Source organism: Apis florea, unplaced genomic scaffold (assembly GCF_048593485.1).
Source record: "Apis florea isolate Af1SG1 unplaced genomic scaffold, ASM4859348v1 contig_2153_pilon, whole genome shotgun sequence".
NCBI lineage: Eukaryota > Metazoa > Arthropoda > Insecta > Hymenoptera > Apidae > Apis > Apis florea.
The window spans coordinates 255876-271289 of NW_028256536.1; the positions used below are offsets into that span (position 1 = coordinate 255876).

At 37.6% G+C, this 15414-nt stretch overlaps 1 protein-coding gene across 7 annotated transcripts in view; it reads right to left on the bottom strand.

Moving 5' to 3' along the window:
• LOC100864146 (uncharacterized) overlaps nt 1-15414 on the bottom strand; it is a 73648-nt gene that overhangs the window by 10023 nt on the left and 48211 nt on the right. For 5 of the 7 annotated variants that reach the window (XM_086915578.1, XM_086915561.1, XM_086915556.1 and 2 more), the window contains one exon: nt 15074-15167. In XM_086915578.1, coding sequence (XP_086771704.1) covers nt 15074-15167 — 94 coding nt within the window. The remainder of the gene's footprint in view (nt 1-15073; nt 15168-15414) is intronic. The other 2 variants (XM_086915569.1, XM_086915551.1) reach the window with 1 other exon arrangement.

A 15414-nucleotide genomic window follows, 5' to 3' on the forward strand; every position in this document is an offset into this window, starting at 1 on the left:
TATATGTGTGTGTGTCGAAGGTTTATGTTTGATAGATAAAATTGTGGACGTCGTTCGACACCCGATTTCGATAATTTTGCAAAGTTGAGGATCGAATGGATGAAAAATGTTGGACGGATCGGTCGCCGATTTTGGAAAATTTGTTGAAGAATTTCGAGTTTGGAATCTCGAGAGGAGAAGGATGATATCCTGGATATCGATCCTTGTATTTGGCGGTTTAAATTTTCCATGTAAAGTTTCGATCCTCGATCGAAGGGTAATTTTATATTGGAAAAATTATATAAATCGAAGAATAAATGAATAGGAAATAATAACGGTGAATCTATATTTGAGATAAGGAATTGTAAATTTTATCTCGATTCCGGTATTATGAATCCGAGAAGAAAATACTATTTTCGGATATCGACGTGAAATTAAAAAAAAAAAAAAAGTAGAATAATATATGAGATATAGAAGATATATTTAAGAAGAATTGGAACGGAAATATTTGGATAATGAAGATATTTCAAAGTTTTTTACATACAAGAAAATATCGTTTCGATATATAAATTTTCTATTTTCCGAGTTTAGACAAATTACAATTTTTCAAGAAATTTTCTTATTCGATTCGAAAATTTATCGCTTGCTTCGATTGAAGAAAAAAAAAAAAAAATCTTTTCAAAGAAATCAACGCGCGCGCGTTACAATTTTTATTTCCATAATTTTATTCCACAACGCGCATCGATCTAACGAGAACTTGGAAAAAAAAAAAAAAAAAAAAAGAAAAATAAAAAATATTAAACGATTGTAACTCGTCTCAAGTCTCGTTGAAATCTATGTAAAGACTGATCGATAGCGGCATACGGTTTGTTCGCTTCGAAACTCGCATATTAGTCAGTCCGACGAAAATAACGTATCGTTAGTAACAAGTAGAGGACGACCGTTTTTACATATGTGAAACTTTATATAAAAAAAAAAAAAAAAAAAAAAAAAAAAAAAAAAGTCGAAACGTGCGTTTCGATATTTATACCGTATCTCTTTTTAGAGATCGGCAAACTTTCAAAGAAATTCGGAATTATCGAGGTGGGAATGAAAGGAGGAGAGAGGAAGGGGGGGGGGAAAGTTATAAAAAGAGAACGAAGAGGAAAAGAAATGGAAGGAGACGACACCTTTTACCAAAAGGTGGATCGTCTCTCCTCTCCCTCGTATAAGAATTCTATGAGAAAACCAAAAGAAAATCCTGGATAATTCCAAAGCCGTCACCCGTCTATCGTTATATTTATTACAAACCTGTCATTCGCGAAACGAAATATATAAATACTTCCAAATTAATTATATTAAATTCCTTTGCAGGAATTATTATTCGGGAGGATTATAATTTTATCGATTTTTCCGATCGAAGGAAAGGATCGCGAAGAAAACGTATAGATATAAATAAAAATCTATATTATTTTTCACGTAGAATATCTCAATACAAATGCAAAAAAATACAAATTTATCTATCTCGCTCTCTCTCTCTCTCTCTCTTCTTCATATCTCGAAAAAATATCCCGACCGAGAACTAATCAAGATCGAGATAACGAAAATAATATAAGAAAGAAGGAGGTAAAGATAAAAAAAACAAAAAAACAAAAAAAAAAGATAAGAAAGAAGAGAAGAAAGAGAAGAGAAGGAAACGGGAGGGAGAAAATAAGACGAAAAATAGAAGCCCACACCTTGTATTATCCGAAACGTTCCCGATCCTCGTCCTAGAAACGATTCACCGCCAATAATTTCTGCCTCTTCTCCACCCTTCTCCCTCCCCCTCTCCCTTTTCTCTCCCTCCGTCTCCCTCTCTCCCCCTTTCTCTCTCTCACTCTCTCTCTCTCTCTCTCCCCGGCTGCATTTTTTTTCCCTTCCATTTTTCGCCCTGGCACAGGGCGTCGCTCTTTGTGCAGCCTGTACCGCGGCGGGGTTGCCGTTGGCTTTTCACCCGGACTGTACCACCCTACTGTTGTTAGGGGGGTGTGGGGAGACTAGGGGTGGTATATGATCGTGTATATACGCCGGCGAGAAAGTATTGTCGGCGCGCTCCACCTCACGATATTCTTACGAAAATCGTTTCGAAGGTGAAAACGTTGGGGGGCGGTATCGATAGGTATATGGAAAATTCGGGAAAATTACGTTTAATATGGCCACCATTTTTCATAAATTTCAAGGTAGGGAGTAGGCGGGGGATAGAGGGAGGGAGATTTCTCTCTGGGCAGTCGGGCCGGGACAAAACTGTTCCGGCCGATCGGAGTATATACGGCCCGGGGCGGCGGCGAGAGGGGCGAGGCTGGGAGGGAGAGGCAGGGGATGGGGGGTACAATATGGGTTATCGAGGGGGCCCCACCCCCGGGGGAGAGCAGGGGCCCTCATTTTATTACCCAGGCTCCCATAGAGGTTCTCAACCTTCTTCCCTCCGCGTATTATGCTCCTCGTCTCGCGTCTCTTCGACGAGTTTTCTTCTCTACCTTCTCCTCGCTTCTTCCTCTCTTCTTCTTTCCGCTCTCGCCTCTTCGCTTTCGTACTCGGCTGATCGATGAGAGAAGAATATATTTCTTTCCTTTGCGATATTCCTTTCTCTTTTTGTTTTGTTTCTTTTCTTTTTTTTTTCTTCTTCTATTTGCCCTCGCCCCCCCCCCCTTCCTCTCTCTTTCTCTTTCTCTTTCTCTCGATGGAACGAACGTTGCTGCGCGCACGGGACACCGAGCGAAACGCGTTGATGAATAATTGCATGAGAATTTCACCCCCGCGTTATTTTCGCGAACCGATTCGCCGGGGATGGAACCATCCGGATGGATATTCCGCGGTTGCGAGTTTTGTCTTTGTAGGAAATAATGTGGGGAACGAATTTTGCGATCGCTTTTTTTTTTGAATTTTTTTTTTTTTTTTTTTTTTGAATTTTTTCGCGCCCGCGCAAGAAGCTATTTTGGAAACACGAGGAAACATGGCGTTCGTGGAACGGCGAAGGGAGGAATGGGGTTTTTTTGTTTGAAATTATATCCCGGAAGCATTATTTTTTTACAATGGGGAAGGAAATCGGTGGTCAAACTTTGATAGCTTAATATTTCCAAGGATGAAAAAGTGTCGTGCGATGTAAACGTACTCTCACTCTTTGAAAAAAGGGGAAGGGAGTTTTTAAATTTATATTTATGCGGCTCTTTTTCAATCTTAGGAAAAATATAATACGGCACCGAAGTTTGGCCATCTATTTCCTCCTCGCCACCCTAAAAGGAGAGTTAATAAGAAATTCTTCTTAAATTCTGTATTTTCTCGGGGAAAGAGAGAACGTTGTTCCAACGTTGCGTTTAATTTTTACTCGATACGCTTGAATTTTTCTCTCTAATTAAACATTCCTTGTACGTTATTTTCGAAATTGTCGCGAGTGTTATCAGCGAAAAAGCGAATATAACGCTTTAATCACGAACGAAAAAGATCGTTTCTACATGATCGTTCCGTCGATCGTGGACAAGGTCATCATGGAAGTATTGCAAAACAACTTTATACATTTCTTTTTACGCGGGGCAGAATAATTAAACCGATTGATCGATGTCGAAAGTTTAATGTCGAATCCTGTGCGATAATAACGATAAAATCTCAAAAGTCCAATTATCTAATGGAGCAACACCACACGCGTGAACACCGCGTGAAATTCTTGCATCGATAAAAGCCGGATCGATCATTTCCCGATAAATGTCCCGATTCCGTCTAATTTCTCGCGATACATCTTTCACGAACAACGTAATATATGCCAAGTAATTTTCGACCCAACCCCCGAAAGGAGGAAGAAATTTGCAAAGCATTTTACAAGCCTGACCCCCACCCCCGTTGCCTTATTCCACCCTCTTTCTTTCTTCTCCCCCCTCCACCATACTGGGAAAAGTTTCACGTAAACATCAGGATCATCCTTTACTTACGCGTACCTGACGCGATCTCGAAGAGAAGGGGGAGGGGAAAAAAAAGAAGAGGAAGAAAAGGAAACGGCCATTCGTTCAAAGGAAGAACCAAGGGAGAACAACTGGAATAATTATTAATCTTTCTTCTTTTTCCAATTCCATTTCGTTGTTTTTCGCGAGAGTGAGAATATTCGAAATTCATCGAATTTGGATGGAGCAGAAGGATAAATATAATTCCCTTTCTTTTCTTTTCTTTTCTTTTTTTTTTTCTCTCCTTGCTCTCCTCGAAACAACAACGATATCACTATATCGTATATCGTATATATTCTATGTCGATTGATCTTTTACTATTCCAAAGCGAGCTTTCATTTCGTTCATCGTTCATTCGCCCCGATGAACCGTGAGTTCGAAATGTTATCGAATGTCACGCATGATTTTTTAGCGAAAAAAAAGGGGGGAGGGGGAGGAGGGGGGGAAAAAAAAATTTGAACAAGCGTGCGTGTATTCGATTCGTGAACACCAATTAGTCGGCGAAAATAAATAACGAAACGGATTCACGGATGAATGAAGTCTCCATAAGCTTTCCATTTTCTGGAAACTTTATCGACTAGAATTAATATTTCAATTATTCCCTCGCTATTTTCTTTCTGTTTGACGGGGGAAATTTAAAAAAAAAAAAAAAAAAAGAAAGAAAGAAAGAAAAGAAAAGAAACAATTTCGCAACGACTTTCGCAGCTCGTTTCGACAAGATGAAGCGGAGGAATTTTTATAAAAATTCATCGAGATTGGTCATGAAAATCGTGGCCAATTATTTAAAAAAAAAAAAAAAAAAAAATTCCCGACATTCGCCGGTTTTTCAAAGACTCGACAAAGAAATTTTTTTGAAAAATTTTCACAGCAAAGTGTTTCAAAGATTCGCGCTAATTGTTTTTAAAAAAAAATAATTTCTCGATGATCCAGGCGAATATATATATATATATATTTTTTTTTAGAAAATATCCTATGACGATCATAGTTTCAAAGAAATTTTACGATTCGGTTTCAAAAAAGTATTTGAAATATCTTTCGATCCATCGATCGATCCTAATGATTTTTCTGAAAAAGGAAATGTTCATTTTTCATTTTTCGGGATTAAAATAATTCTTAAATAAAACTATCGTTGGAAATATATAGTGTTCAAAGCATTGGATTCAAATTCAATGCATTCGTGTCCTTTAAAAAAACAGTGAGTAAAACAAAATTTATAATTGTCGTTAATTTAAATTTTTCACGGTGATGATAGATGGTTGGTTCTTTTAATTTAACTAAACTATTCTATATTTCGAAGGCACTCCTAATTTTTACGCAATTTTTCGTTTTAATTAATTCGAGAGAGAAAAGCACTCGAATTCCACGTTGAATACTACGTATTCATTATAACGTACAATTTATTTTTTTCTATATAATAAAATGATAAAACACTACTTAAGCTATCCGGCTGAATTTGAATTTTAAATCGAGGCAAATATTATTTAACGTTTAATCGTTAAAAGGAAGGATCTATAGATGGAAAATCGACAAAATTCATGCGCAACCGGACTAATATCTCATCTATATTTCAAACATTCTACCAACTTCTCCAACACTTTTCCGCGCCTTTAATGATTTTCATTCGTCGTATGCACCCACCCACCCCACCCCGTTATCATGATCGATAGTTCCTTCCCGAGAAGTATCTCTCGCAATATTTCAATAAAGTACCCTCGAAAATCACAAAATTGTCGCATAACTCAACGCGAGAAAAAAGAAAAATACCCATAACTACACAAATTTTTACGAAAAAGATTTCCCGGTCGCGTAAAAAGTGTAAAAAAATCTAAGAAATTTCTCGTCGTTCGAACGTTTTTTTTTTTTTTTTTTTTTCCCCTACAAAAAAATTTTCCAACGCACACAACGTCTCCAATTTCGAAGCCCGACAGGAAGTTCGAATCGAGGTGGGGAGGAGGCGGGGATGGGGGATGGGGGGGTGGATTTTGCAAAATGGGTCCACGAGCGTGAAATTTCTCATCAGCGCTTTATTATCGGGGATTTACACGATTTCGATTGTTTCGATGCGACGTCGGGGAACGAATACGAGCGCGCGGGCGCGGCAAAGGTAGAAAAATTGCAGCCCCGTGCAATATAGATTTTCGCGATGAATACAGGCGCCCGTGATGTTTAGTCGCCGGTACGAATGCGCTCGCGGCCGAGCTTGTTTTTCAAATTAGAAATTTTCGAGCCACGACTTGGACGTTATTAAAAATTTCGTCCTCGCTTTTTCCTCGATATTACAACGCGTATTTATTTATTTCTCTCTCTCTCTCTCTCTCTCACTCTGTTTCTTTTTTGCGTTGGAAAGGAAAATTGGAAGACGAGAAGAAAAATATTATACACGGGAATCGTTTGCAGATACGTTTCTCGCGGTATCTTAAAAGGATGGATATGAAGGTGTACCGTATGTCGTTGGATGTGTATCTCTTCTCGTGATTAAACTAAACTCTCCTTTTCTCGGTCGTGGAATTTTTTTATTTTCGAACAATCGATTAGTTTGGTGGATAATTGGATTATCGCAATTTTCGTATTGGAGTATTGTTTTTAGAGTAGAATTTGGAAAAGAGTTTGTAATATAAATTTGAGAGAAATGGAACGTATTATAAATTTTCAAAATTTTTTTTCAAACAAACATATTTCACCCTTTAATCTCGGACAGATAACATGTTGACGTTTAACGTTTGGATCGAGGAAAAACGCAACGGATACCGTACACTATTCATTAAAGGCCGTTTGAACGAGGTAAGAATTTCTTGGGGAGAAAGAGAGAGAAAGAGAGAAAAAAATAATTTTTCTTTCTCAAGAAGGATGTCTTGAGGGATCGATGACCCCCAACCAACCAACCGAATACGATTATTTTGGCAAAAAAATATGGGGAAGTGGGACGACTTCCGCGTACGAAACACGGGGAAGGTAAATGTAGACGTCATCCGTCACCGATGAAAAACCGTCGTATCCCATGTCAGATCGTGTGTCTCGTATTCGTCAAAATGCACCGATATGGAAATAGATGTGCCGGATCAGGGCGATAAGTCACGAAAATTGCAAATTCGAGTATTTCTGCCATTATACCCGATTCGATTACAATCTTCGATTATTTATATCCCCCCAAAAAAAAAAATGTGTTTCTTCCGATCCCTCTGTCGCATTCATCTTCGTAACTTCTCTTTCTTTTTTTTTTTTTTTTTTTTTTTTGTAAATCTTTGCGAATATTATCGCGTATCAAAATTTTTTCATTAATTTCCCGAACAGTGGCAATAATATTAGGTTACGTATGAAATTTCATATTCGGAAATTGAAATTGGAAATTGATAGGATGATCGCCCTAAAATTTGGTCTTGGTTGTCGCCAATCAAAATAAATTGGAGAAGATGTATGTATCTTCTGGATAAGTAAATCGAGGCGCTAATATGTAATATTTATATAGTTAGTACAACACTGTTCAACGTGTTGGGATCAGGATATTCGCGCAGGATTGTCGAAAATATAATGTGCAATTGAGCAATGTAATTGAATCCTTAGAACTTAGTAAAGTAAAACAATTGCTATTATATTCCCTTGATATGTAAGACGATTTCCACAAAAATTTCTGACTCAGTATTTATAAATCGTACGGGTACAAATATGATCGACGCAAGACCGTTGAAAAAAAAAAAGAAACAAAAAAAAAAAAAAAAAAAAAGGTACAATTACGGTCAAAGTAATTGCCAGGCCAGGCATGAACAACTGTCGCGCGTTATGAACACGAGTGCATAATCTATCGTTGCAAATCGAGCAAATAAATTTTGTCCGCAGACAATTAAACAATCAATCGACGCTCTAGGAGTAGCATATGGATTTTCAAAAAAAAAAAAAAAAAAAAAAAAAATACACGCAGAGCGCAGAGGGAGGAGGAGGAGGAGGAGGAGGGGGGAGGAGAGAGGAAGGGAGGGGAAGGGATTCTATTTAATTACAGTTTCAATTCGCTATTCGTTCACCGGACCAGGCGTTTATTGAATTTTGTTTCATTTCCTTCGGCATTCGGTACAATGGAAAAAGTTCAAAAGTTCTTCCTCAACACGCACGCGCAATTTTCTATTAAAAATTTCCAAATAACCGATGCTTTTACCGGTGATTAAAACTTTTTTTTTTTTTTACGCGTATCATCGAGGAAAATAAATAGCCAAGGAAGCGTTCCAAATGTTTTTCGATACAAATTCGAAAGAGAGAGAGAGAGAGGAGAGAAAGGAAATTTGGGGGGCAATTAAGATTGAGATTAACGTTTTAACAATAATGGAACGTTGGTCCTGGATGGAAGAGGTAACGACGAGAAAGTATGGAGAAGTATGGGGAAAGCACGTGTAACTTCCGGTCGCTTCGAGCACGGTTGGAAATCTTTTCCTTTCGATCGATGATGTTTTCCTTCCCGAGTTTCCCGAGCGAGATAGATAGATGAAATATATGATTATGATCTTCGTTTTTCATCATATTTTTTTCATCGATGCTATAATAGACGATTAGTGATTTTAAAGTTTTTTTTTTTTTTTTTTTTTTTTTCAATAGCAAAGTTAACTTTAACTTTTTTTTTTTTTTTATTATTTTATTTTGACAAAAATATTTGCGTTTTTGAAATGAAATAATTGGTAAAAAATATTGATGATGCGGAGTTTTGCACGTTTATTGTTCAAAGAAATCGATAAATATCAATGATGCGGAATTTCGACTTTCGTGATGAAAAAAAAAATATATATATACGAAATAATAATAACGTGGAATTTCGATTTTTTTTTTTTTGTTTAAAAATTAAAACAAACAAATCGACGATATGGAATTTTGAATTTTTGTAAGAATGAAAAAATCAAAAATAAATGTTTCGCGAACCACCGAACTCGAAATTCGAAAATTCCACGAACGAATATTATGTTGATATGATTATTATATTAAATGTAATGACGCGATTCTTTCGATCTAATTCAACAAAAGTAATATAGGAATGCAACTAAATGGATAAATTTAGAAAAACAAGTCGAAAGAGAGAGAATAAAATTTCGTTCGTTCGTTGGCTTCGTTTTCAAGAAAATCCAGTTTGAAAACTGAAACATTAGTTTTGAAACAAACTGGATTTAATCCTTTGAGCATTACAGTTCGTCACTGAGGCTGCAGTATTCCATAATAGCACGAATTTTTTGTCGCTGTTATTAAATTATTATTGTTATTATTATTATTATTATTATTATTATTATTATTATTATTATATATTCAAACATTATTGCATTAAGCTTTCATCTTTATCATCATATTACGCGTGATATGTACATTGAATAAAATAGATACAAATTTTCATAATGCGTAGTGCATTCCCGTAGTGCAATGCACTTTGATCATTAAATACATACACATATATATATACATGTGTATAACATAATCGCTCAGAGGATCAAACAAAAAAATTATTCTTTCGCATCACCGGTTGGATACAAATATCGTGTTTAGTCATCGAATGACTAAATATCTTTTCACGTATATTTCGAAACAGTGACTTCACGTGCAAGAATTCAAAATAAAATGAAGTTAAATGGGAAAAAAAAAAAAAAAAAAAGAAGAAGAAGAAGAAGAAGAAGAAGTGCAATAATGGATTCTTCTACAACTCTCGTCTCGTCGAATCCAATATTCGTTGCCAAAAAATTTCTTATCTTCATTTCACGATTGCGAATCGATCGCGTTCCCTTGATACTCGTACAAAAAAAAAAAAAAAAAAGAAAAGAAAAATTGATTCTCTACATTCTCTTCGGGATAATGGATTAATGACGAAATATGAAGCTTTCGTTGTATAAAAAAAGAAAATGTATATTCGGTCGTCGCAAAGAAAATAAAAATAATTAAAAAAGAAAAAAAAAAAAATCCGGCAGCTTCGACGTCACTAACGAAGAGGAGAAATATACTTGGGCATATTTCGTATCGCGCAACGTGACGAAGCTCGATCGGAAAGAAACGCTGCCGTGCAGCAGTTCCGACTCGGTGAAGCGGAACACGTGCAATATTTCTCTACACGTTGAGATTAGAGCGCGTCTATGAGTTGGCCGAGGATAAAAAAAAAAGAAGGAAAAGGGAAGCAAAATGGCGCCTAAACCTGGATTTTGCCCCTTGGGTTTCAGCAGCTTTTGCGAATTATTTCGCGATCGTCAATTTTGGCCCCGAATTTGGTGGAAATTTTCGGGCCGGCCGCTAATTAGAAATACGGCACGAGGGGCGGTGAAATTTATTTTGCGATACTGGAAATAAGGTTACCTTGCAACCGGGAATGCAAAACGCGCAAACGAGTAATTATAAATGAATAATATGGCGCGCTACCGGATAGAGGCGGAATTCGGTATTGGTATTGCGACTGTGCTTGCTTGCTTCCTCGTCTATTTGAAACGTTTCGACGATAATTAAAAAAAAGAAAAAAGAAAAAAAAAATCAGATTTGGATAATTGAATAGCAATTCAATTTAAATTTTTCTGAACTTTGAAAATTCAGTTAATTTTTACATTTAAATTTCGCAATGAGACGCTTATTCTTTCGAACGGATATCGGTTTTTTTGTTTTCTGCGCATTTTATATTTTTAAAATAAAGATTCATCAAAGATGTACGTCTATTTTTAGACTACGTAATTAGATGTTGGGGAGAAAGTTATACAAGTTTCATATTTGCCACGGTTTTACAATACACAGTGGTTACGAGTAGGAAACGAGAGTGTCTTATTGGAGTAATAAAAGAGTTGAATGTGCCATTACAGGATTAATATCTCTGTCTTATCCAGGTTACCTCTTACTCTTAAGCCTTCGTTCATAGATAAACGTACTTTTTCACATTACTCAGGCAAACTAAGTTCTTCATATCCAGAACTAATTTCGTTACGGTATTCTTTCTCTCTCTCTCTCTCTCTCTAAATAAGATCCCTCTAAATTAAACTCTTCGTACTCGAACTCTCAAAGCTTACACCCACTCGATTCTGCTGTTTTACGCGTTTCACCTCGACGTATAAAATTCATTCACGACGATATTAATTTCTTTAAATTTCCGTCGCCATAACGTCGAGACAATTTTCTAAATGCATCGAACGATGAAATTGGGGATGATTGAAGATATTAGACAAATAGGAGATTGAGAATCTCCTATTTCGGATCGGTGGAACATAAACTCGAGAGAACATAAACTCGAGAGAAGCTTATCGGATGGAACACGATACAATGATAAGCTTAATGTTCGAATTAGAGTTAATAGTGAATGCACGCGATACGTCAAAACGCGTTTATAATACTTAATAAACGAGGCGAATTTTCTTCCAAAAGTGTGTGTGTGTGTATATATACGTAAACTTAAATATCCCATTTTTATCTTAAAAAGCTTACGAAACCGGTGATTTTCGCGAGAATAAAAACTTGAATAATTCTATCTCTGTCTGGAAAACAGGCGTACGTAAAATGAACAGGATTGAAACAAAACGGATAAAATATCCGAGTCAGCGTGGCCCCTGATTTTAATTCGTCCCACGTCCTTTACCCTTTCCACCTCAGCTCAACCAAGCTCGTTTCTTCTTGCACCAACCGTACCTCAACCAACCCCCTAACACCCCCTTGACACGAACGCAACCCCAATGTAGGCGGAACCACGGCAAACTTTACAGTGACGTACAGACACTCGACTGTCTCTCTTCTCGGCCTCTTGAAGTTCAAATACTGACATTTTTTTTTCATCGATCGATTTCGATTTTTTTTCGAAATTGAATTTACAATATCGTTTCGTTCTATAGAAAATCAATTATATTACATCGATATTTACCGATTGACAATTTTTATAGGTTTAACACACGACAAGCAGCGACAAAAAAAAAATTTGGAATTGGATCCACAAGTGTGATTCCAATTTTGCCAATTCCGTTAAGGTGTTAATCTAATCTTGTCACTAATCAGGATCGTCGAGACAAATAGATTGGATTAATGGACGCCCGATACAATGATCGAGTGACGGATTGTGTTGTAAACGAGAAAATAAAAGGGCGCCATGTTCGCACGGGCCTGACGGAAGCCGGCCGGCGGAGGAACACAGGCGGTGCACACGCACGCTGACAACGCTCGAGATGTGACGATAACGCGAGAAGAGATGATTTATGAACGAGGGACACGCCAAGTCGTTTGCTCTAGTCGGATGAAGTGACCAACGATCGGTTCGAGGGTTAAGAATTAACGGTCCCAGAGACCCTGTTCGCCGTTTGCACTCGTAAGTCCGCCATACAGTCGCCGTCCCAGTAAATATACGTACGACATAATTACGTTCTAGGAACTTTTGTTGGTAACCTTCTTAAATATAAAGGGGTAAATATCGATACGATACTCTTTGATGAAAAATTCCAGCCAGAAAGTGTATAGAACGATTTTCACAATGTTCGAACGTTGCACGTTGTTCGGATAGATAAGTTTATGATCAGATGATTCGCGAAAAACGGTGGAGGGAAGAAGAGATAAAAAGAGAAGGAGATAAAAAGGAAAAAAAAAAAAAAAGAAGAAGAAAGAAAGAAAGAAAAAATAAAGCGTATGCAGGTCAGAGTCGTGCGAAATAATAATAAGAGTTAATAAATGATAAATAAACATTTGAGTAGCCTCGATGGCGCGGCGAGCTATAACACAACGATCGAGGCTCGGAGTGATTAATGACTTTGCTCGACTCGATCATCATTTACCCACCGATCGTCTTCGCGGTGGAACAAAAGATATTTTATTCTTATATCCTATTAAATTATTATTACATTTATATTACGGATCAAGGTCGTTGCACAGGATTTATTTTCGATCAGGCGGTAATCTTGCGATATATTAGAGAGAGAGAGAGAGAGAGAAGGAAAGGATAGGATAGCTCAATCTAGCGAAAGGGTTAATTGCAGCCAGATTTTTATACCGACGATGGCCACGCGACAAACGTAAACTGGCGTGACGGACCGATAATATCGAGATCTCTGAAGTGAATACCGGTTGTCCATTTGGTCCTCCTCCCGGAGATTAATGAACGCGCCTCTCAAGTATCAGAGGCTCATTAAGACACATTAACCCCGGCCCCCCTTTCTCTCTCTCTCTCTCTCTCTTCCTTGGCCCTTTTTTTCACGGTGCTTTGTCCTAATGGCGCATTGATCACTGTTGGCCCAAAAGAAAAACGGGCTCCTGGAGGTTCACCGCAAAAAGGCGAGCAGGAGAAAACATTCGCGTGCCCCTTCGTTGGCGCGACAAATGCGCCAATTCGCGTTGGCTTGTTGATCGATTCCAAGCGATTTTCGTACGGATCTTGAAATTGCAAAATTGTGATATATATATATATATAGGAACCGAGAGAACTTTCTTTTTCTTTTTTATTAATATTTCGTATACTTGAATTTCCCGCGAATGAAAATTTAACGCGGTCTTTAATCGCTCAATTAATCGTTTTATATATTTTATTTAACGATAAAATATATAATAGCGTTATGAACAATCGTGAGATATCGTCTTCTTTCTTGTCGCGTTTCGCAACAACACGTTTTCACGTTATACCGGTATTTCAAACAGGTCGTAAGACGCGTAATAAACCGATCGATTACTCGAACTGCTTCCCGTAGGTCATCGAGGATTCGTCTTCAATAAATTCCGCGATTCTGTCTCCCCGCAGAAGAATCTATTAATCCGGCCTGTCTGAAATCGACGGAAAACTCGATAGTCCAGAAAACGAGACATGTACGCCAACTCGATAATCCGTTCCCCAGGATTGTATCTTATCACTATTATCGGCAATCTCTGAAAGGAGGATAAGTTCATCCCACCACGGTACACAATTTTATATAATGCATGAAAATCGAATAGGATAGCTAGCCACTTCGAATCCTGGATTAATACTCTTAATACTGTATTAAGATCTCGAATGTAATATTAAAAATTGTTCCAAATTGCATAAACAATTTATGCAAATCATTAAGCTTGAAAGCTTGATCCAATGAGAGTAGGTGGGAACGATATAATTGCATTCTAGGGACTTTTGTTACTTGATCGATAACCTTTTTAAATATAAATAAGAAAAAGGATTATTAATATTCAGACCAGTATCCGGAGCTTATCCGGAAATTTGGAGATATTGTCAAGGAATCTCACGTATTCTCTGAGAATTTATTTTTGGAGAAACCAATCGCATCTTTCGCTTGTCAGGAAATCGGTCGGCTCACCGTCTCGTCGAATCTCTTTGAAATTGATTTATCTTTAAGATTACAGTTACAACAAGCTTCTAAGCTCTAGGAGATAAAGATGATTCGAGCAGGATTATTAGAGTGTCCAATGAAGTAATTAGGAAAAATAATGTTGAATAATAATATCGATCGAGCCGAGTTTTGATCTAGATTTTACCAAAGATCGTTTAATTGCCAGAAGTGCAGTAGTGAATAGTGACCCAGTTTGACCGAGCGAGAAAAAAAACTTTCTAAAAATTAAATTGACTACATTTACAGTCTACATTTGGAAAATAAAAATTGTGCCTTTGCAATTCCTTCTTATCTTTTGCCACGAGAAATAAAATTCGAGAAGAGAATCGATCTAATCGAGACAGATCTATCATTGTGTCAGCTTCTAAAAGAAAAAAGAAAGAAACAACGGTCGAGGTTGGGAACGCCGTCTCTACTCTGCCCGTAATTCAATCTGATCGGAAACAAGGTTGCACAAACGGAAAGCAATTAATCATCGGCACATATTTTCCCGTACGTTAATACCTAGTCATCTGTCTCTAATCCGTTACCCTATCTACTAACGAACTTGCTTACGCGAGCGTACTCTTTGCACCTCGAAATAAGCATGCAACCGAGAAACGCTGCTTACAATATGGAATATTTTCCCCGCTCACTTTCCAACACCTGACGATTTTTCACCTATTCGCTATTCTCTTCTCTCGAATCTGCGGATATGTTAATTAAAACAAAAAAAAAAAGAAAGAAAGAAAATTGTGTTTCGCGTTATTAAATTAAACTTTACAACACATCGATCGTCGTATGATCGTCTTAAAATCTATCGCTGCAAGGTAGATTAGAATAAATTAGAATAAGTGAAAAGAAGAAGAAGAAAAAAAATGGACTCACCTCTGTACGCTGTTGTAACCTCTTGTTCAACTCGTAGAGCCTGTAGTCCGGTTGGCCAAAGTACGGAGTATGCCTCCTGGGGACAGGCAACGATCTGTCAGATCAGACCGATCGGTCATGTTAGGTGTGCTGTGTACAGTGTGTTCTCTGGTGTGGGTCGCGTGTCGCATGCATGTGGACCGGGGTGGGGGGAAGTTTAACATGCATCGTCGGACTTTCGTAAGCCGCCTCGAGCGAGCGAGAACCAATGAAACGACGAAATACACGTCGAACTGTGGTGGCACAGATTCGTGGCCCGACGAAACTTACGACTTTCACCGGAGGAAACGAAACGCGCATGC